The sequence below is a fragment of the Lissotriton helveticus genome, chromosome 3_1 (assembly GCF_964261635.1).
Source record: "Lissotriton helveticus chromosome 3_1, aLisHel1.1, whole genome shotgun sequence".
Lineage (NCBI taxonomy): Eukaryota > Metazoa > Chordata > Amphibia > Caudata > Salamandridae > Lissotriton > Lissotriton helveticus.
This window is the reverse complement of record NC_136061.1, coordinates 924,688,548-924,710,900: the sequence shown is the minus strand read 5'-3', so window position 1 is coordinate 924,710,900 and position 22,353 is coordinate 924,688,548. Positions and strand designations below refer to the sequence as shown.

At 43.3% G+C, this 22,353-nt stretch overlaps 1 protein-coding gene across 2 annotated transcripts in view; it reads right to left on the bottom strand.

Annotated features, from left to right (window-relative positions):
- Nucleotides 1–20,569, bottom strand: part of SRRM1 (serine and arginine repetitive matrix 1) — an 836,097-nt gene extending 815,528 nt beyond the window's left edge. For both annotated transcript variants that reach the window (XM_078681268.1, XM_078681269.1), the window contains exon 1: nucleotides 20,499–20,569. In XM_078681268.1, the coding sequence (XP_078537394.1) occupies nucleotides 20,499–20,519 (21 nt within the window). In that variant the 5' untranslated portion in view covers nucleotides 20,520–20,569. The remainder of the gene's footprint in view (nucleotides 1–20,498) is intronic.
- Nucleotides 20,570–22,353: the final 1,784 nt, after the last annotated feature.

The following is a 22,353-nucleotide window of genomic DNA, read 5'->3' as shown; positions in this document are numbered from 1 at the left end:
AATCATCTTGAAAAAAGCTGGAGTGAGTTACCACCTTTATGCGGACGACACCCAAATCTATTTCAAAATAAAGTCCCCCGATGACATCCAACACCTCAATACCACTCTAACAGAGATCCAAACTTGGTTCAACGTCAATCACTTAAAGCTCAACCCAGATAAAACGGAACTGATCCTATTCTCTCCAAAAAGTAACCATCGTCCTATCCAAGAGTGGCTCAAGAATCTGGTTGCCCTAAACTGCCCCCTCGTTCTATCCGACTCAGTTAAGTCTCTAGGCATCACCCTGGACAAGAACCTGTCAAAGGAGGCCCACATCAAAAACTCTGCTAAAAGTGCTCTTTTCTCTCTAAAACACCTCAAGAAATTGAAACCTTTTCTTCCCCATGATGACCTCAAGACAGTAGTTCAATCCCTGGTTCTCTCTAAAATTGACTACGGGAACGCCATCCTTACAGGGACTCCAAAAGCTCACCTAGCCCCTCTAAGGGCAGTGCTGAACATGGCCGCTCGACTTGTATCTGGAGTAAAAAGATTTGATCACATCACTCCAGCTCTCAACTCCTTCAAATGGCTTACCATGGAAGGGAGATGTATTTACAAGCTGGCCTGCATCACACACAAAACCCTCCTCTCCGGCTCCCAACTACCTGAACAACAAACTGGTAAGAGCAGGTCAAACCAGAGCACTGAGAAGCTCCAACTCACTCCTTCTCATTCCTCCAAAAATGAAAAAGAAAACCACCCACTACCGATCATTTTCCGGCAACGCTCCCAGGATATGGAACGCTCTCCCGGGAGTCCTCAGATGCAACCCCTCCTCCTGTTTCAAAAGGGACCTCAAACTCCATCTCCTTAACAAATACTTTCCTGAACAACGTCAACTAACCTAGACCTCAATATTCCGAGTTGACTCCCATTCAAGAATTGTTGGTGAACGGACTATGCCAATCTCCCTGTTTTCTTTTTTTCGTCCCCTCACCCTCCGCTGCACAGTTACTTATTGTTCATACTGTATTTTTTATCCGTGGTTTGCTTACTTACTGTCAGCCTTCTAGGTAATGTAAGGCCCTTCGTCTTTGCACAATATGTATGTGAAGCGCTCTGATACCTAAAGGTCTAGCTAGCGCTATACAAAACTTTAAAAATAAAATAAATAAATTATCCAATGGGAATGCACCCTGGGGGTTGGGGAGGAGAGGACCTTATAAGTGTTTAGTTATGCAGCACAATATCTTTTGTGCAACAACATTAACTGTTACATGGCTAAAAACTTATAAGGTCCCAAAAGTGAAGAGGACCCTGAAGAGGACCAGCACATCACACACGGTCCTGGAAATCTTGACCAGACCCATACCATTAGGCACAGAGAGACTAACACACAAAGTGAAGCTTGCACTGCTGCATCTATTCTGTGCGCGAGGAGGTGTGCACAGATATAGCGGAACTCTTATAGTTCTGTTGATGTGAGAGTAGTTGGCACTGCTGTTGCACCCATTAATTTTATAGTGTATTTGGAAGCATGCACGGATGTTTTTCGAGTAGAGTGAAATGTGTGCTACAGCGGCTACCAAATGTCCTGTACCAATCAATGATTTACAACAGGGAACCATGAGCTGATTAGGCCCAAGTTTAGTTTGTGCCGGGCCCGGGTTACCAGAGCTTGGAAAAGTCTTTTAAATATACAAAATCACAGCGTTTGTCATTGCCTGTGTATGTTAAGATCTTGCTATTTAGCTCTCAGATGAACCACACACTGTCTAGCCAGACCCAGTGGCCTCTTCTTGTCTTCCTTACGTGGAGAATAATTATTTTTTTAACAAATACGTAGCTACCATTTGCCAAACTTAAAATGCAAATGGAGATGGGGTGGTACACAGCATAAACAATGGTTGAAGCTTCACGCACTTCTTTCCCTTGTAAGACTGGCCCAGTTCTCATGGTTATATTCTGTGAAACAAAACCGAAAGAAAGTATTCAAGATCACATGCTGTTTCTCTTCCCTCACATCACATTTCGATGACCGCTGGAAGGCTTCTGAAGAGGCAAGCAATTCTTTTCACGCGCATGCAGGACGATCAGATCTATGCACCACTTCTTACTTGCATCACGATTTTCCCAGCTTTAAAGTCATCGTCCGTGTAGTTGGTGGCGCGTGTGTGTGGGGTGGGGGCAGCTATAGTTTGCATGAGCAGCCTGCAGAGAAGCGAATTACAGAAAACCGTGGTGGGGGTGGGGGTTGGAACATTAGATGTGGCTGGTCTGGGGGGGGTACCTGCACCCGGGTCCAGGGCGGGAGTAGACAAGAAGCGGGGGATCACCGTTGGGCGCCGCCAACCCATCCCCCTCTCTTCTCACCCTGCGTCACAGTTGTTTCAAGCATTGCTAAAAGCAGTGGTGTGCAGAGCAGCACTGCTGGTGGAAATACTCATAGCTTGTGCTGGAAATGATAGCCTCGCTGCTTTCAACATGGCTAGTGCATTGAACACTGACTAACGTTTACTGTATGATGTAGTAGCACTTCTTACCAATCAAAAGCAACGTTGTCTCCGAGACTAGAAACAAGTGTTGGCAAAGTGTACCAACAAATGAAACCAGCATTGGCCGCGCGCGCGACCACAAGACGCGATATGTGGTGGGGAAGGGGGAGAAGCAGGAGTTGTGTGCGTGCGCGGCCAGTGCTTTCTAAAAGTGGCCAGTGCTTTCTAAAAAACAAGGACGCAAGCTTGGAAAAACAAGCATTGGCCACACACGAGCGGCTGCGAGAGGCGATCTGTGGTGGGGAGAAGCGGGAGTTGGGTGAAACTGATCGCGATGAGACATTGAAAGCTGGCGGCTGCTCGTGCGCGTAACCGCAAGCTGGTGGCCAGCAACAGCCTCTGGTGCCTCTATTAAAAGCCACTCACTAAATGTCACAGCCTAGGGAGGCCTTACCGCCCCAAACCTTGAACATTACTACCTCGCTGCACAGTTACAATGGATTGCCAGATGTCTGGCTTCTCGCCAGCTCACTGCCACTCTACATTCACCCCATCACATCTCTCCCTCCGTTATTTGTTCCACCCTTGCTCAAGGCCCACAGACTCTCTATTGCTAACAGTGGCACACAAATGCTACTACAGAAGCCTTTTTATCGCCCGCTCCACAATACCATATGCCCTGCTATTCCTCTCCTGGGGTCCTGGAGGTCACCGCGTCGGCAGAGCTACACAACTGGGAGGTGCCCGACATTCAGGACGCTGGATATCTTTTCCAGGACAGGGCTCTCATCCCATACACCATGCTTGTTTCAGAGGAGGAGCTACACCCAGGTCGCCTTCTAATACACCGTTCCCTTATATCAGCCCTTTGGCTCGTTGTGGCAACTTATCCACAGAACCTCCCACACACCTCACGATTCAGTACTTGCACATGAAGGGTACTGGGGGGGCAAAACACTGCAATCACACTGGAACCTTTGAAGCTTCACTGTGAGGGGGACTTGTAACATCCTTTCAATGACTGAGTGGGCGGCAGCCCTAGAGAGCTCCACACGAATACCTCGCACTCAGCACTTCCACCAGATCCAATTTTTTTTATTATACACCAGGGCTCCACAAATTCACTCCACCGCTCGCATTTGCGAGTGAGATTGATTAAGGACAAGCTATTTTTAGGTCCTGCTCGCCCTTTCTGGCGAGTAGGAATACAAACTTGACACTTGACCTCTGCCTCTGAAAGCAGAGGAAATGTGACAAGATAGGAAGATTTAAAGGCATCTTTATTGCTCACAAAGTAAATGAACAATAAAAATGCTTTTAATTCTTGTTAACTTGTCACATTTGCTCCGTTTTCAGAGTTTGAGGTCAAGTTCATTTAAGTTAGGTCGAGGAGATTTTGTAGTTTACTAGACCTGCAGGTCTAGAGCATTTTTAATGATTTGTCGAGCCCTGTACACAGAGCGTACCTTACCCCCAGCAAAAATCAATGAGTATTTCCTTCGAGCGAACACGGTCTGTCCCCGGTGTCAATTAGCTGACACGGACCTCTTACATATGCTGTGGCGCTGCCCTGCTCTTATCGGGTACCGGAACACAATAGCTGACGTCCTTTCCTGCAGCACCAAGCGCGACATACCCTTTCATTGGGAAACCTACATTATGCATCTCTTTAGAAGACGTAAAAGAGATACGGTACCATCCCACTTTCTGGATATGGGCATGACAACTGCAAAGCGGCTGATCACTAGGAGGTGGAAGTCTCCTGCGACCGCCACACTATTGCGTGGTATCACTCTTTACTGACATGGGCTAAAGCGGAGAGCATTGCCCTGCACAGAGAAGATTTGCTGGGCCTTTGCAAACTCCCACTACCTGGGAAGCAATCTTAGCGGCCCTACAGAGGAGTGATGACATGGATTCAGTGGACTCTCCCGTGGAGGAGGAGCCGATTGTTGTGGCGACATGAGCAGGGGTGCTCATCTATCCCTACAGAGTCAGGGTGAACCTTCATCATAGACTTCTCCCACAGTTAGTCAGAGATAACATATTTGGCACGTGACAATTAAACGCTAAGAAAAAGAGAAAAAAATGGTCTGCATCTCCTTGAGTCATGTGTCCATTATTGATCATTTGGGGCAATAAATGTCTTACACTCCTTTGTGTTAGCCCTAAGGCTGCTCGCCCACACTACCACTTATAGAGCACTTTCGGTTTTGCATTGAGCCCTGTAAACTTTTGGGAAACCCCTATACTCTGTGCACGGTATTCCCACGAAGTGGCAATATATACAGATTGCCAAGAATGGTACGCACACACAAAGGCACATACATTTCCCTGGGCAAAGGCAGGAATGTTCGACACCAACATACTTGAATTCATGAGAACAAACATACAAACCAAGTAGACAAGTCAAAAGAAAGTTGAGCGCCCAGAACAACAGACCTGGCTATCTCCCATGCTTTTCGCTATAGTGATGGAGCGCCTGGCCGCAAGGCTGCAGCAGCACCATACTCACAGGGGTATCTGTTTTTCGTCACGTTCCTTACTCGTCTCAATGTATGTGGACGATATTATGCTTTTCGTCCGTCATCCCCAAGAGAACCTTAGCCCTCTCGTTTGCGAGATTATTCGGTTTGGCAGGCTCTCGGGCATCCAGGTAAACTGGAGCAAGACAGTCCTTTTCCCACTCACTGACGCCACTGTGCCATTTCCATTTGTGTGGGCTTCTGGCCCATGCGCTATCTGGGCATCTGGCTCAGTAGGGATATGGACGAACTGTGGAGATCGAACTGTGGTTGTGCGGTACACTGGCTGGAATCCAAGATCCCGGCATGGAGTCGTCTCCCGCTGTCCTTGTCAGGTCGCATCGCAATCCCCAAAATGGTAGTCCTTCGAAAGTTCCTCTACTTGTTTTTGAATATCTCCATCCCTCTCACCGCTCACTTTTTCCACAAATTACGTTCCCTAATTATTTCATTAGTCTGGGTGGGTAAACAACCAAGAGTAGCTTAAGATATCCTTACTCTACCCAATTCTGCCAGCGGACTGGGTGCGCTTGATTTCAAGCTGTATGCCCTATGCGCCCAGGCTAGCTTCCTGCATTTTGTAATCCTCCCCTCTCTTTATCAGCCTCACGTCGCCGCAGAGACGGATATAGCTTCTCCATGGCCTCTGTTCACAGCGTTGTTTGCAATCAATAAGAGCTTTGTTTGCGCCCGCGGTTGGCCCCCAGGCTGAGGTCGGGACGCTCCATTGGGCCTCCCACATATCTTTATTCCCCGTTTTGAACAGAAAAAAAAGTGATTGCTGCATTATCCATTGACCTAGTTTAACCGCTGACAGGCACAGCTCCATAACTGATTCCTTCAGTACTGCCTGTCCATCTTAACGCTGACAGGCACAGCTATTCATATACTGTATTATTATTCAATTACTCTACCTTGGAATATCTTTACTACCTTATTCAAATTAAACAGCACATGTAGGAATATTTTTCCTTTGTTCTCTCTTCTTTTATTTTTCTCCTTCTTATCCTTTGGCTTTCTATCTATTCCTTCTTTTCCTTTCTTCTGGACTATTCTTTGGTTCATTCTCTTTCTATTGGATATGGTGTCATTTGCGATGTTACAACCCCCCCCCTTTCTTAAGTGAAGAGGGTGAACCCCTCATTACTTGGAAAAATTAGGTAAACATTTTTGAGTCTTATTTAATTGCTATGGGTGGGGATAGATTTTCATCAGTGCGCAAACACATTTTATTACATAAATCTCTCTAGCATGTTTACCTAAGTTATGACAATCTACCTGATACTGTAATTGATGGTGAAAGTGGTAGTGAGGATGCGCATGGAGATCCTCAACATGATGTGTACCAAATCACCCTGAAAAAACTTGAGGCCTTATTTGGAGAAAAAAATGATGTGGTTCTAGAACGCCATAAATTCTTCTCTAGGTCACAAGGAAAAAATGAGAGAGTAGCAAATTACATAGCTGTGTTACATGGTTTATCATCCACTTGTGATTTTGGCACACTAACTGACTCTCTTATCAGAGATCAGTTAGTGAGGTGCACAGCAGATAAGAAAATCAAAGAGAAGTTGTAAGCAGATGCTCCAGATTTAAAACAGGCAATTGATATAGCCAAGAGTATATAGCATACAGCCTTCTGTATGAATGAGATGAAAGACAATATTGATGTGAAACAAATTAATGACAAGGAAATACTCAAAAGTATCCACAAGGGAAGATAAGAGTAAGACTTCATCTTTGGAAAATGTAAAACAAAAGTCTGATGTCTCTAAATTGAAATGTTTTCGCTGTGGTAACCCTAATCATTTGGCGAATAACATAAAATGCCTAGCTAGGAATGTGGTATGTAGAGAGTGCAACAAGCGTGGTCATTTTTCTAAAGAGTGTCATGATTTGAGAAAAGATGTAACTCATGTGGTTCACAATGAAGATGTGCCTAATGAAGACATTGTATTCCAGGTAGCTGAACTTCATAATGTGTCTAATAGTAATTACCCTGAGTGTAAAATATATATCTTGATGATGTACCATACAATGTTTTTGCAGACTCTTGTTCCCTGTATACCCTTATCAATGAAGCCACATTTGAAACCAATTCAGGGGACAAAGAATATGTGTTGTTACCTCCTGATGTTAACCCAGGTGGATACAACCATGACGCTATACCCCCGGTAGGAATGCTTATTATGCAAATTAACTTCAAAGATAGAGTTACGGTGGGAAAGGTCTACATTATCAAACAAGGGTCAAATTTATTGGGATGGAAACACCAGAAAGATTTAGGTATAAAATTAGATCCCATTGCTCCTGAACCTGTGTATTTGGTAGAGAGACCTAGTGTAGGTATGGAAGTGTGTGAGGAATTTCCTTAAGTATTTTCTGATGAGTTAGGTTTGTTGAAGGGTTTCCTCCATAAAATCAAACTGAAAAAACAGTACAAACCTTCGGTCCACAAATCCAGATCTGTTCCTTTGCTTGTAAGAGATCCCCTCAGGAAAGAACTAGAAAGATTAGAATCCAGTGGAGTAATTGAAGAAAATTGTACGTTCGGAGTGGCTTGCTCCCATAGTGGTTGCATCCAAGAGTGGAGGTAAAGGAATCCGCTTATGTGTGGATCTTAGGGACCTTAACGCCAACATTTGGGTGGAGAGACATCCACTTCCCAAAATAAACTAAATGCTTAGTGTCATACAAGGGGCCAAATTCTTCAGTGTCCTTGACCTCTCGGCAACGTATCATCAAGTTGCCCTTCACCCTGTGTCCAAAGTCAATCATTTATAATACATTTTGGGGCCTACCAATTCAACTGGATGCCATTTGGCTTGGCATCAGCTGCAGCCGTTTTCCGAAGGATAATGCAACACATTTTAGATGGGCTGGACAAAATATTATGCTTCCAAGATGATATCTTGATGTCCGGAAATTCGGAATCTGAGCACAACAAAATCCTTAGAGAAGTCCTGAGTAAGTTGAGCAAGGCAGGATTCACTACTCACAGAGAGAAGTGTAAGATAGGGGTGAAATCTGTAAATGTATTTGGGACACACCATATCTGAAGAAGGCATTAGACCTAAAACTAGCTTGATTGATTCAGTGAAACTAGCTCCTGCTCCATCTAATAAAGAAGAGCTTAAATCCTTCCTTTGCTTAGTAGAGTATATGGCCAAATTTGTGGATAACTTTGTAGAACATACACATTCCCTGAGAGATTTGTTAAAAAAGGTTCTCCCTTTGATTGGAATTCCAAATGCCAACAAGATTTCCAGTACATCAAACAAGCTATTATAAAAGCCCCTACCTTAGGTATGTTTGACCCCAATGCAAAAACGACCTTAACAACTGTTGCTAGCAAGAAGGGCCTATGTGGATCCCTCACGCAGACATTGAATGGTAATGAAAGAATAATTGCATTTGCGTACAGAGCATTGAAAGAACCAGAATGTAATTATTCTACGATTGAGAAATAAGCCCTTGCTTGCTACTGGGCGATAAATCATTCCAAATTTTTCTTGTGGGGAATTCCCTTTACCCTACATACTGATCACAAACCCCTTATTCCGCTGTTTTGACCGAAAAGCATAGAAAGAGCCACCCTCCGTATTTCAAAGTGGGTTTTAGCCATACAAGGATTTAATTTTTCTATGTGCTATGTTCCTGGTGAGAAAAATACTATTGCAGATTGTATGTCAAGACTACCAATTTCCAATGATGACTTCCAATGCAATCCACCTGATTAAATCATCCTAGCTATTGATCGTCCTGCCATTGAGAGGGATGAATGGGAGAAATGTTCACAAGAAGACACAGTTTTAAGAGAATTAAAAAGTATGATTGGGAAAGGATGGCCTAAATCTTATAACGATCTTGAAACCCTTTTGGGTAGTGAGAGATGAGTTGTCCACTATAGGTGATCAAGTACCTCGGGGTACCAGAATATTCCTCCTGATAGGAATGCATCATAGCGATTGCACACGAAGGTCATCCAGAGAGAGGTATGACCAAAAGTAAAATTAGACAGTACTACTGGTTTCCCAATATGGATAATTTGGTGGAAAGAACTGTGAAAGATTGTGTAACCTGTGGTACGAGGTACAAATCCAAAGTTATCCATAAAGCGCCCCTCATTCCGTTATCAGTTCCATCCAAACCTTGGGACAAACTTGGCCTAGAGATCATTGGTCCCCTAAACCTACAAAACAACTCCCGAAGATTTATACTTGTACTTATTGATTATCATTCACATTGGATCTCTACAAAAATAGTGTCCTCAATAACATCGGCCCTGACTGAATTCCTAAAGGATGTATTTTCTAAAGAAGGAATACCCAGTACCCTCGTCACTGACAATGGTGTTCAGTTTACATCTGAAGTGATAACAAAATTCTTAACTGATTTAGCCAATTCACACATAAGAACATCCTTTTATTGCCCTAAAGCCAACTGAATGGTGGAAAGGGCAAATAGGATGTTAAAAAACATAATTCAAATGGCCCTAACATCACACGAACCCATAGAAGAAGCATTAGGAAAACTCTATGGTCCGATCCTTCTTCCCCTAATGCTGTTACCGGAGTCTCTCCGTTTGTATTCCTTAAAGGGAGGAATCTTTGTATTCCTTAAAGGGAGGAATCCTAGTTCTAAACTCACACCCAATTGGCTTAATGGTGGTAGTCCGGTATGGGTTGATAGGGAATCTGTCAAGGAAAAGGTGGACCACCATCAATCTAGTTATAAAGCGAGATAAGACCAGAAATGGGGAACAACCAGTAGGCATCTCTGTGTCGGACAATGGGTTGTGATCAAAAGACCACATGTAGGTCGTACAAAAATATCCTCTTTCTCAAAACCACTGAGAATCCAGCGCGTAAATCATAATTCAGTTGTATTGGAGGATGGTAACACATGGAGCATGGACAATGTAAGTTGCTGCCCAAGAGTTTGTATTCCTGTGTCAGCTAGAGGAGAGAACCATGAGGACCCATTCACCAACGACCAACTACCTAGGAAGGCCAGAACACGCCGTCCACCCCATTGGCAAGAGGACTTTGCAAAATAAGACTTTGTACAGTAGCATGTTCATTACTTAATCCGTAATTATGTTTTTTTGTCAGAATTTTATTTTTCTTCTCCTTACAGAGGGAGGTGTGTTGTAATTTGCCACTGGATTTACATTTTTTTCAGACAATGTATTATCATACACTTGGTATGTTCCTCCCTCCCCTCTCCCTTCTCTTACCCTTGGACTGTCCCTACCTTAGAATGTTGGTGAGGAGCTCACCTTAGAACGTTCAGACTGAGCTGTTGGTGCTTGAGGACAGGCCTGAATAAACTGCTTGCTTCACACTTCAACTGTTGCAGTTTTCTTAACAATGATCATCCAATCCTTGGTCTCTCTGTGCACGGAGTGCCTTATTCGGGTCTGGATGTGCTCAACTGCAGATGGATGTTCATAACCGGACACGACTGAGATCTCTAGTTGAAGCTGAATACAATACGAGTGTCTCACGGTGCATGTCCGTAGGTCACATGACATGATCATCCAATCCTTGGCCTCTCTGTGCACGGAGTGTCTTCTCGGGGTCTGGGTGTGCTCAACTGCGGATGGATGTTCATAACCGGGTACGAATGAGATCTCTAGTTGAAGCTGAAATACAACGCGAGTGTCTCGCGGTGCATGTCAGTAGGTCACAGGATCATCCAATCCTTGGCCTCTGTGCAAGGAGTGCCTTATCGGGCTCTGGGTGTGCTAAACTGTCACACGGTGCATGTCAGTAGGTTACATGATGATCTTCCAATCCTTGGCTTCTTTGTGCACGGAAGGCCTTCTCGGGGTCTGGGTGTGCTCAACTGCGGATGGATGTTCATAACTGAGCAAGAAGGAGATCTCTAGTTGAAGCTGGTTACCATAAAGTAAAACAAGCGCTCGCCATTGCCTTGTCCTCCCTGTGCGCCTCTGAGTTCCGTGCCTGCTTCACAGCTGTTGTGAAGACTTTTCTTATCTGATTGTTAAATAAACAAGCAGATAAGAAAAGTCTTCAAGACAGCCGTGAATCAGGTGAGCCAGTCCAGCAAAAAGCCAAAGGGAGGCAACCAAAAACCCTTCTTTCCAATGGGAAGCCAGCGTTTACCATAAATGCTGAAGCTACTCAATGGAAATAGGGGCAGGGCTCGAGTTCCCTTCTCCAAACTGACTTGTTCACTATAAGTCTCGAGGCGAGGAGCGCATGCGCGCTCCAACGCCAGCCGAGACCTAAAAAAACGTACATTAGTGGACAATCTGAATAGTGGAGAACGTAAGGCCATTAAACTGCTCACATTGGACGACCAAATTGTAATTAGAGAAAATGACAAAGGTGGGAACATTGTGGTAATCAACAAAGGTGACTATGACCAAGAGAATTTCACAGCTGAATGACAACACCTGCTATGGGAAGCTTGACATGAATCCCATAGGACCGCTAATACTCAAGATCAATGAACACCTGGGAGAATGGCACTTGGAGGGGCTATTAAATGAAGACGAACACCTCTATCTCAAAGTGTTTAGACCAACTCATCCCTGTTTATACACCCTACCCAAGGTACATAAAGACCTCCCTTTTCCTCCAGGAAGACCTACAGTTTCGGGCATAGGGGGTTTCACTGATAGGCTATCGGAGTACGTAGAACTATTCCTCCAACCTATAGTACAAAACCTCCTGTCACACAAAGGATACCAAACACATTTTAAGCATCTTATCAGATCTAACATGGTATGAGCACGTTTCTTGTGACTTTGGATGTGATGGCTCTTTACACCAGCATCCAACCAGAAATAGGAAGTAGAGCCATCAAACACCAGCTAGAGAAGAGACCGGCACCACTATGTAAACACACCGAGATGCTGTTGGCAATGATGAGCATAATGCTCCTAAACAATGTCTTTTTATTCAATGACGTATGGTACATACAGAAGGCGGGAGTAGCGATGGCCTAAAAATGGTCTCCATCTTTTGCCAACCTCTTTATGAGGTACTGGGAGAGGAGTATGGTGGAGTGGTGTAGAGTGACCTAGAGTCAAGTTGCGTAAAGTACAGTGTAGAATGGCCTAGTATGCAGTGGTGTAGTGTGCAATGATTTTTAATAGAATGGAGCAGAGTAGATTGCAGTGGAGTAGAGCGGTGCAGAGTGGTGGAGTAGAGCGGTGCAGAGCAGAATGCAGAGTGGAGCGGGGCTAAGTGGAGCAGGGCAGAGTGGAGCGCAGTGGCACAGAGTACAATATTGAAGAGTAGAGTGTCATAGTGCGAGGTAGAAAGCATTGGCACAGAGTAGAATGGTGTAGAGTAGGGAGGAGTGAAGTGGAATAGAGTTTAGTCGTGCAGAGAAGCATGCAGTGACTTAGTGTGGAGTGGTGCAGAGTAGAGTGGAGTATGGTAAAAATGGAGCATGCCTGGTGTGGTAGCATACTGCCATTACAGGTAACATCTTCAATTGAAATGACTTACATTTTCACAGATATACTGATAAAAATATACAGCGCACAAACGATAATTTGTTGAAATGTCATTACCTAGTGTATTGATTTGTTTTAGTCGCATTAAAATATTTGTGTCCACCAAACTTCAGATTTACCCCAAAAAATTCATTTGTGCCCTCATAATTCGGACACATTCTGAAATATCTGCAGTTTATTACAGACATTTACATGTTGTTGTTCTAGGAAAAATAAAAAAAAACAGCGTGCAGTTTTCCTCAAGCACAACCCCAATAGCCTGTATGATTGTCACATAAATCCTCTCATTTTAAAGAGAAAGAAAGAAAAGTGGCAAGGCTCCCTGAAAGACAGACATTAACATCTGATCTCGGTCTTTGAATGCACAGCAAATGTGACAATATAGGAAAAAGATTTAAAGGCATGTTTACAGAATTCCAGTACTGGTGGAAGAATACAGTAAATAGGATTTGGAAAATAAAGGGCGGGACAAACTCAAGCTGGACAGCCTAAAACAAATAAAGAAAGCAAACCGAAAGCAAGCAAATGTGAGTTACAAATTGCAAACCCAATGGTAAGCAATGGGTTGAAGGTATTCCATGCGAAGCTTTCCGAATGTCCCCGAGATGATGTTAGCAAAAAAGACAGTTGTGCTGTCTGACAGGCTTAGACCTAACATTAGCTGTGGCCACTTTTCCTTGGCTATGCTAGTTCAGCAAAGAAACATCCCAGGTCGCTTCATCTCTCCTGAACAAGATGGTTTTATGTCAAATGTTAAAGAAGACCTTTTGCTTTACTTAAATTGTAATATACTTAATTATAGGGGCGTTCACACAACCTTCTTCACCCAGTGGTCTGTAATTGGTTCATTCACATTTTTCTTCTACCCACCACAGCAGGGGGTAATGAGGCAGCCCGATGGTCAACTTTGCTGTAGAGTAACTGCATTCTGATCTTTCACAAGCACATCCTCACAGTTTCCTTAAGTGCCACAGTCTGCTATGCAAGGTATGCTTTTTGAGACCAAAAATATATTATTTTTTTTTAACAATGTTTATTTGTTAAATTGGTGTGGGGTCGGCAGCTTCCCTAACAATGTTTTCCAAAAATCAGGACAAAAAGCAAGAATCGACAAAGCCAAAGGGCTGGTGGTCAATGCAAGACTATGCCTTTGCCAGTGCTTTTTTGGTAGACATGGACCTAAATTACTCCCTCCTAGTTAAGTTTATTTTAATCTTTTACCCATTCTCCTAATCCGAGTGGTTTCACGCCCCCTTTACCAATGACTGATTGAGTTCAACAAATGACGTTCTTTGCCATGAGCCATGCAATTTCTCTTTTATTACAGTCTTACCAATTAAGTAATGCTTTTCTTTGCTGCAAATCTTGCCATTCTGGTTGGGATTCTGGCTACTTTTTCCATCCCTCTCTTACATGGTAATTGACTATTTGAGTTTTGTCAGTACTCTGGTGAGCAAATAGAATAAACATTTTGTCGCATCACGTTATCCTAGAGTTGTTCATGGAAGTAAGCAATTTTTTTTCTACTTTCACCATAGAAAGGGTACAAAACATTGTTTTCTAATTAGTCTCCGAGGTTCGGTGAGCAGGTACATTTGTCACTCATGGCAGTGCCCCCATTATTGGATCTAATCTGTAGCAGGTTGTTCCTTTGACACAGAAACAGGATTCGATCCTCCTTGGATAGCAAAGGGTGCATGTAAGGTTTGGGGTAGACAATAATAGATGATGTCTTTGCAAGTAATTCCTTAAAGTTTTCCTGAAGCCTTGTGTGTGTGTTGTATTTACGCGGCTGGGGCATATTTGTTTAGAACGTGTGCAGCCCTGCACAGTAGGAGTTCCAGTAACCGAAAGGCTTTAGCCGCTCTCTTCAGCCACATACCAGTCCTTCTGATGACGACTGTGCACCCAACTCTGCAAGTCAGTTAAATGTAACACTTCTAACAAGAGTTCTGAAAGGTTGATGGACAATGTCCTAATCCAATGCACCCTGTGTATTGTGCCTTGTCCAAGGAAAAGGGTGCAGAGACATGCAAAGCTTAATAAGCGTTTAGTTTGGTTTAAGGACTAATACGTCACTTTGCCTGTTCACATTTGATCGTCCTCAACGGATGCCTCTAATCTATCTTCCAGAAAGCAGGTATTCAAAAGGCCTTATTGGTTTTGTAGATTTAGGACACTAGTTAGTCTGGATTGCATGCTTTTCCCAATCGAGGTGGATATGGGCAAAGATGGGGGCGAGATGAACGTTGAGCAAAGATATTTCTCATACCAGCCTCTCAACTATCAGCCTTTTTAGTTGCTCACAACTTTAAGACTAAAATGAAGACAAGGGACTACAGAATGGTGACTGACATTTCTCAGCGAGCAGAGTTCTTGCACAACCCTGACCATCAGGTTGGTCCAACATACAGTTGGGTGTCATGCTTCCAACAGCACTGCCTAAGAAGACATACCACACTCCCAACAGCCAACAGCGTCTCAAATAAATGTTCAATAGAGGACTTCAGTATCCTGCAATAAATATCTGGGTTGCATGAAAAAGAGGAACAGCAACAATCTCACCATTTTGCAACAAGCAGGTCTCCCTAGAATTCAGCAACTAAAAGGATAGGCCTGCCCAAATAAAGGACAACCTGGTGTGCTTTAACTTGTTTATTCAACCGCCGAACATTCCAAGCAAGAAAGTTCAACATAGTTGCCTAATTCCAGAGGTGCAACCCCAATTATGCAAAGGCTGATAGCTAACATCTAAAATCAACAAGTGAGTCTCAAGCACCTCACCATAATGCCCAACTAATAATCTCACATTACATACACATAAATCAATTAACTATCACACACTTAATGCCCCCAACTAAACTGCCTGTGGAAAAACCTACCATCCATGGTGTTTTGCTAACGGGTAATAATTTTTACTGCCATCTGTCTTCAGAATGAATTACGCGCATTTACAGACTTAATGTCTGTGACTTGCTATTTCGCAGTCTACAACACAGATATAACCAATGTAAATCTTCAGAATGCTGCCTTTTGGTAGAATAAACTGGGCTTTTAGTTTTAAGCAGTGACGTGAAATGCTACAGTGCATACAAGTGGTGAATCTCTGAGACATAGTGCACACACTTGCTCTGATGCAAAGAACATGCTGCCCACAATCTTAAACTATGCAGTGCAGATTATCCATAGTCACCATGTTAACATGTAGTAAACACTACAGACTGAATGGCTAATTGCAATACTAAGTAACACAAGATGATGAACAGTGTGCTGAAACTTTTCAAACACTCTCTCCCACTCACAGATCTGGGTTAAATCCATTGTTCTTTTGCTCACCATACTACCACAGTTTGGACCCAGCCATATGCAAATCAGTCTTGACCCTTCTCCCCATGGGAACAGTTCAGTTTGAACTGCAAGGCCAGGTTCGCCCTAAGTTGGAAGGATATGCCCGGACATAGGTCCCTTGCTCACTTTGCCCCTGGATTCAAGCAAGCCTGACTGATGAGGGGTGTTAACCATGAAAGGATCCAGGTTGCTTGTTTCCAGTACAGTGAAGACCTGGCTTGCCAGTTTGGGCTGGACTGTTCCCATGAGGAACAGGGTCAAGACTGATTTGCATATGGCTGGGTCTGAACTGGGATGGCGAAGTGAGCAAAAGAACGATGATGGATTCAATCCATTATCTAATAGTGACTTGGGGTGAGTTTCTGAAAAGTTTCAGCGCCCGTCCATCGTCTTACTGTGATTGCAATACTAAATCAGGACGGTAGGCTTCAGATAATGCTTCTCCTATTTTGCTGCAAAAACACAGCAGCCAATCACGTTATAGTAAACATATCAGAACTTAATTTCCCTTGATCAGAAGTATGACATTAGCACCCCTTCTGCCAAGCAGGTATCTGCCAGCTCTAGAAAGATCTGCTGTCTCCAGTCATTCCTCTTTCTTTGCTGCTCCAGCAGCATGAGATAATTGCGTTTTCTAGAATAATGTGATACGATTGCATATAGCTCATTTATGAACATTGTGCATTTGATCATGTACTAAGGTCTGTGCTGCGGGAGCACATGTCCCACCAATCGGCACTTTCCCAAGTTGGCGCAGCATTTTCCTTCCAATTCTAGCAGGTCTTGAGGAACTGGAGGGTTTCTGGAGACGCTGGGTCTTTCAGAGCAAGCTTTGTTCTACATTGAGCAATCCTGGGCACCCACCACTCATAAGATATGTTTGGCATGACATGACAAAATCTCTAATCGTACCAAGACGCAGTCATGTTGCGAGAGTTACCAGACTTTTCCAGACAGCCATAAACTTTGCGTACTGTGCTGTTTAAAAGTTTAATGAAGATTGCACTAGAGAGTTGCTGCAAACTGCTGGAGATCAATTACATATTACTTTAAAGAAATCTTTTGTGCCTGTTGTTGTTAGTCACCTTAGCTGGTTAGCAGGTTTAGACACCTCCTTATTTGGTACACGTTTGGTGAGGGGTGCAATGGCCTTGAAGTTGTACTCTATAGGATTCCGTTTGGAAGACATCATGGCGGCGGCTGACTGGTCTTCAGATTCTATGTTTAAGATTTTAGATCACAAGCCAATTGTAGACGTCGCTTCTGCTCTTGTGGTCAGCTTTGAACAAGCATAATTTCAAGCCTCTGAATGGACATAGAATAAAAATATTTTCTAGCAATTGTGTCAAGAATTTTCAATTCTAATAAAGGATGTAGGTGAGGATTGTCCCACTCATATGCTTCTTAATGTATTCCATTCATGCATATTTGAGGAATGTTTAATCATAATCTGCGGCCCTCCCTAGGACTATGGGGAAAGCAGGTCTTATAGGGCTTGCAATGCACTGATAGGCGGAAGGGGTGCTGATGTCATAGTGCAGATCATGGGATTAAGTTCCGATATATTTAGGCCAACACGATTGACCGTTGTGTTTTTTGCAATAAACTAAGACGCATAATCCTCGCCCATGTGTCGCCATCTAGTAGTTTTTAGGGGTGTGTATCTAACTGAAAGACTGTGTTTGAGTGTGTGTGTGTGTGTGTATATATATATATATATATATATATATATATATATATATACACACACACACACATACACACATCTATATATACACATACAAGCATTGAATGTGATCAAGGGCTCTTGAAGCCCGAAACGCGTCGTTGCTTGCTGCGATATAAGAACGAAATAAATCATACCTTGCCTAATCTGCTGTGGTCGGTCAGAGTTCCTGCTTCGCCGTAAGTGGCTGGAATTGTTGGTGCATATATATATAAAAATATATATATCCTGGAGCTCTGGGGCTTCAATAATGTCGATTCCCTTGTTTTTTTAGGGAGCTTCTGTCCCTACCTAGGGGCATGCCTAACAAACCTCTCCAACACGACCGTGGCCGCAGATCTATTAAAGACCTTATAATCCTGCGTCCGCTTCTCTATTGGGCTCGTCTGTGGCGTACACCTGAGCTAGCTAGCTACGCAGACGGCCTTAGAGAAGTTATGAATATGCCGGGGTCTCATAAAATTGTTTGGCTATCAAAGGTTAAGGAGCTGTTAACAGCTATTGGTTTTAGTGCTGCATGGGAGACCGGTGCATCGGTTTCTAAACTGGAGGTCAAGCGAGCATATTGGTTGTGGGTCGATGCTCAAGATGCTAGAGCTGAAATTCTGGGTAGACTCACAGACGAATTTCGTCTGCATAAGACAGTACACTCTCTCGAACCTTATATGGACTTCATCAGAAAACCCAAAGATAGGGCCTTGTACATCCAGTTTAGATTGGGAACCCTACCGGTTCGAGATCGCACTTCTAAGTGGAAACCCCCTCACCAAACACTTGCCACTTGTCCATTCTGTAACGTTGCACTAGAAACTATTCCGCACCTTTTTTTTGTTTTCAGCACCTATAACAAACCCCGATTGAAATGGCTAAAACCTGTTTGCCCGCAGCTCGAGACTAGGAGCCATGTCTCTGCCTTAAGAATCTTACAGACAGATCCTAACACTACATTGGCTTGTGGGGTAACTAAATTCCTCAGCTGGGCATGGGTGATTAGACTTAAAGGCTTATGACAAATTTCACTAGGTGATTTTTTACTTTTAAAATCATGTTCAAAGCTGTAAATGGTTTAATGTCTTTTTATTCTCGTCTTTTAATTATTTATGAGTGTTTTTTTAATCAAAAAATGTATTGTATTTTAATCTTTATGTGCTTTTAAGATATTTTTTATATCGAAATAAAGCTTTGATTGATTGATATATATGTATGTGTATATATATATATATATATATATATATATCAATCAGTGTACTTGTAGAGCGCACTACATACCCGTGGGGGGTCTCAAGGCGCTGAGGGGAGGGGGTGCCGCTACTGTTCGAAGATCCAGATCTTGAGGAGTCTTCTAATATACACACACTAACAGTCTGATCTCTTCTTCCATTGGTCTGTTGCGTCATTCACATCACCCCTAGACCCCCCAAATCCAACATGGGCAATAGGCCAGTCTACTTCAGAAATAAGACAACCTCATTCAGAGTAATGGCGTAGTGCTCTTTCACAAAGAGCACAGCCCCCTTCAGTACTGGGGGCTACAATGGAATGAGTGCTTTTTGCGTTCACAAGAATAATTTTGTTTTTTTGCAATAACTTTCTATACTGTTTATAAGCACCCCGAAAATAAAGTTTTACAAAAACAAATGCCAAAACGAGCATTAACAAAGCTATAAGGCATATGCAGTGGTGCCAGACCCATTGGATTTACCAATGCTTCTGATTTTGTTACATGTGTAGGTTACTATTGCTTTCATTTGGTACTTTGTTGCTTTATGAAGAGAAATGCAGAAAGTAAAATGAAGTAAAATAAAATACAACAGTATATTGGACTCTAACCCTAGTTTAAGTACTTCTTCTCTTTGTGTGACAGTTACATTGCATAATGTGCCTCAGAAAATAAAACCCCAAAAAAGGTGAAGGAGGGTGGATTTCTTCTATATCACACGGAGCACATTTAACTCATGAATGTGCACGAACAATACGATTCTCGGCCAGGTGAATAAAAACAGCACGCAAGAACAAATTCATACCAACGGTGTAAAAGCAACAATATAATTGTCAGCTGGACTGGGAAAAAAATCTGGACTGAATGAAGAGGACTTTATGACAAGGGGTCTGGTTGGCAATTCTACGTCTAGCGATGTAAAGTTTTCACGAGTTATGTGTGGTTCTAACATATAACAGCTCTTTTCTTCTAACTCTGACACTTATAACCTTGCAATTACAATGGTAAAACAACATTAAAACTACCACGGTGAAATGTAAGTATAATAAAAACAAAGTGAGAATGATGGGCCCATGACAACTTTAGCAGAGATGGTCAGTAACAACAGAAACACAAACAGCAGAGAAAAGTGTCGGTGCAATCCAAGTGACAGGAGCGGAGTTCCAGTTCCTTGGAGATTTCAGATTCTTCCAATCAACAAGCCAGTAGTTGATAAAGCCAGGGTTATATTTAGGTTTGCATAGTTTCTATAACAATTAGGACTACAGGTAATAGATACAAGTGGGAGGGGAAAACTAAATTAGAGCTGGAAGCTAACATATGGTCAGCTAGTCTAGGCTCCAAAGTTATGAACTGCCAGCGATGTGCGCAATGTCTGGGACCAGGATCACCTTCATGTAACAACAAGCCTTTGCTCATCCTCAGTAAACTGCCACTGGCTTAGGCTTTCACTAAAGGCCACACCTCCCACGGAGGTCTGCACCGTAGACACACCACGGGCCCAGCAGCAGACAGGGCAGTGCACGCAGCATGATCTCCCCTGCACGCAAACACGCAGGGCCCCAAATCCAGTTCTCTCATTCACACAGCAAGACGGGGAGGGGACAAATAAGCTGAGGAATATGTAGCTGCGGGTGCCACATCTGTCTGTCACCCACTGTAGTCCCAGCGCGCGAACCCTGTTAAACCCAATAGATTTACTTACGCGGAAGAAGCCCGCGTCCATCTTGCCTCTCTCGGAGAGCTCTCGAGGTCCCACAATGCAGCGCGAACGGGAGGAGGAAGCCCCAGCTCAACAGCACGCGGGGCAGAGGAGACGCATGGACGTAGAAAGGGGACAGAACGTAGGGTCCCAGCCTCGCAGGAAAAGGAAAGAAGGACGATACCTGAAAATTCCAATAGAAGTGACAAAGTTGACGCGAAACGAGATTCTGAGGGGATAAGCTGAGCAGCGGCTCAAAATATACTGCGTTATATTTTCCTATAAATGTGTGAAAATTGTGTATTTTGAGCCAAATCTTAAATCATTAATCCAACTACATTTAATCAAAATGTATATACTTTGAGCATGTCGTTTATCAAACATAACCCACCCCCAGGAAGTCTGTTGTATTCTTTTATGATGTATTTATAGTTAAGCTCGTATTTTGCATGTGCTCTTTCATTTGGATTTGATTGGCATGCGCTTTTATTTTCATTTGTAAACCTGCTTCCATTCCTCCTGTCTACATATATCAGTGTTCTGGATCGTTGTCACAGTTCACTGAAGGCAGCTGAGTGGGAAGGAAGGTCAAGAAGGATGTATCCCTGTATCCGGTCTTTTAATGAATAAACTTCAACTTCTAAAAGCATTTTCTCAACAATTTTGGCGACGAGTGTTAAAACACCGGGTACCCAGGGCAGGATTGCCTTGTTTGGAATTTAGGGCCATATTTATTTTATTTATTTATTTATTTTATTTATGCATTTTTATATAGCGCGGACTTTACCCGAAGGTGTCAGAGCGCTTCACAAAAGGAACAGAAATGAAACATAATGAGAAACATTACAAAAGAACAGATGACAAAAGCATACATTACGTTACATAAGGTAATAGTGACATTTGTGAGCAAACAAAATACACGAGGCAGTCAAAATTGTGAGCAACCAAAAATACATGAGGTAGTAAAGGTAATAGTGACAATTGTGAGCAAAACAAAATACATGAGGTAGTAAAAATTGTGAGCAGCCAAAAATACATGAGGTAGTAAAAAGTGCACAGGAGGAAAAAGTGACAAGTGTGCAGTTATAAGAGAAAACAAAGTATCATTTGAGGTATAATACTGCAAAAGGTGCTAGACACTCAGGCACAAGAACAAGCGTTATGTAGGCAATGGAGGTAAAAACATGTGAGAGGTAGCACACCGTGTGTTACAAGGGCAAAGTGGTGTGTGCATGTTATACAAGGGCACCGAACACAAGTACATGGAAAATACTGCAAAGAGGCAGACACTCCAACCCCAGGAATACCCTGGGAAGGCACTTCCATGGTCGTGGAAATTGTCAGTATTGGGAAGTCTTCCTCCAAATAACAAGAGGACGTGAATTACTTTTGGAGGTGTCTCTGGAGGAGGAGAACTTTGAGGTCCCTTTTGAAGGCCAGGGAGGAGGCGGTGGTCCGGAGCAGAGGCGGAAGGGAGTTCCAGATTCTCACTGCGTTGCCTGAAAAGGATTGGGCCATTGTTCTCTCCTTCTTGAAAGTGGGAGGTTCAAGTAGAAGATTCTCCGCATTGCGTGAGGGTCTAGAGCCTCCCGAGAGTTTCAGTTTGTTCGCCAGGTAGCGAGGAGAGGAGGAGTGCAAGGCTTTGTGGGTGATACAAGCGGTCTTGTAGATAGCTCTAGCCTCGAAGGGAAGCCAGCGGAGGGTGGATAACATCGGTGTGATGTGATCGCTTCTTTTGGCCCCATAAATGAAGCGAGCTGCTGAATGGAAAACAGACTTAAGTGGGGACAGGTGAGATTTGGGGAGGCCAGTAAGAAGAGAATTGCAGTAGTCTAGTCTGGAGAGGACCAGCGATTGC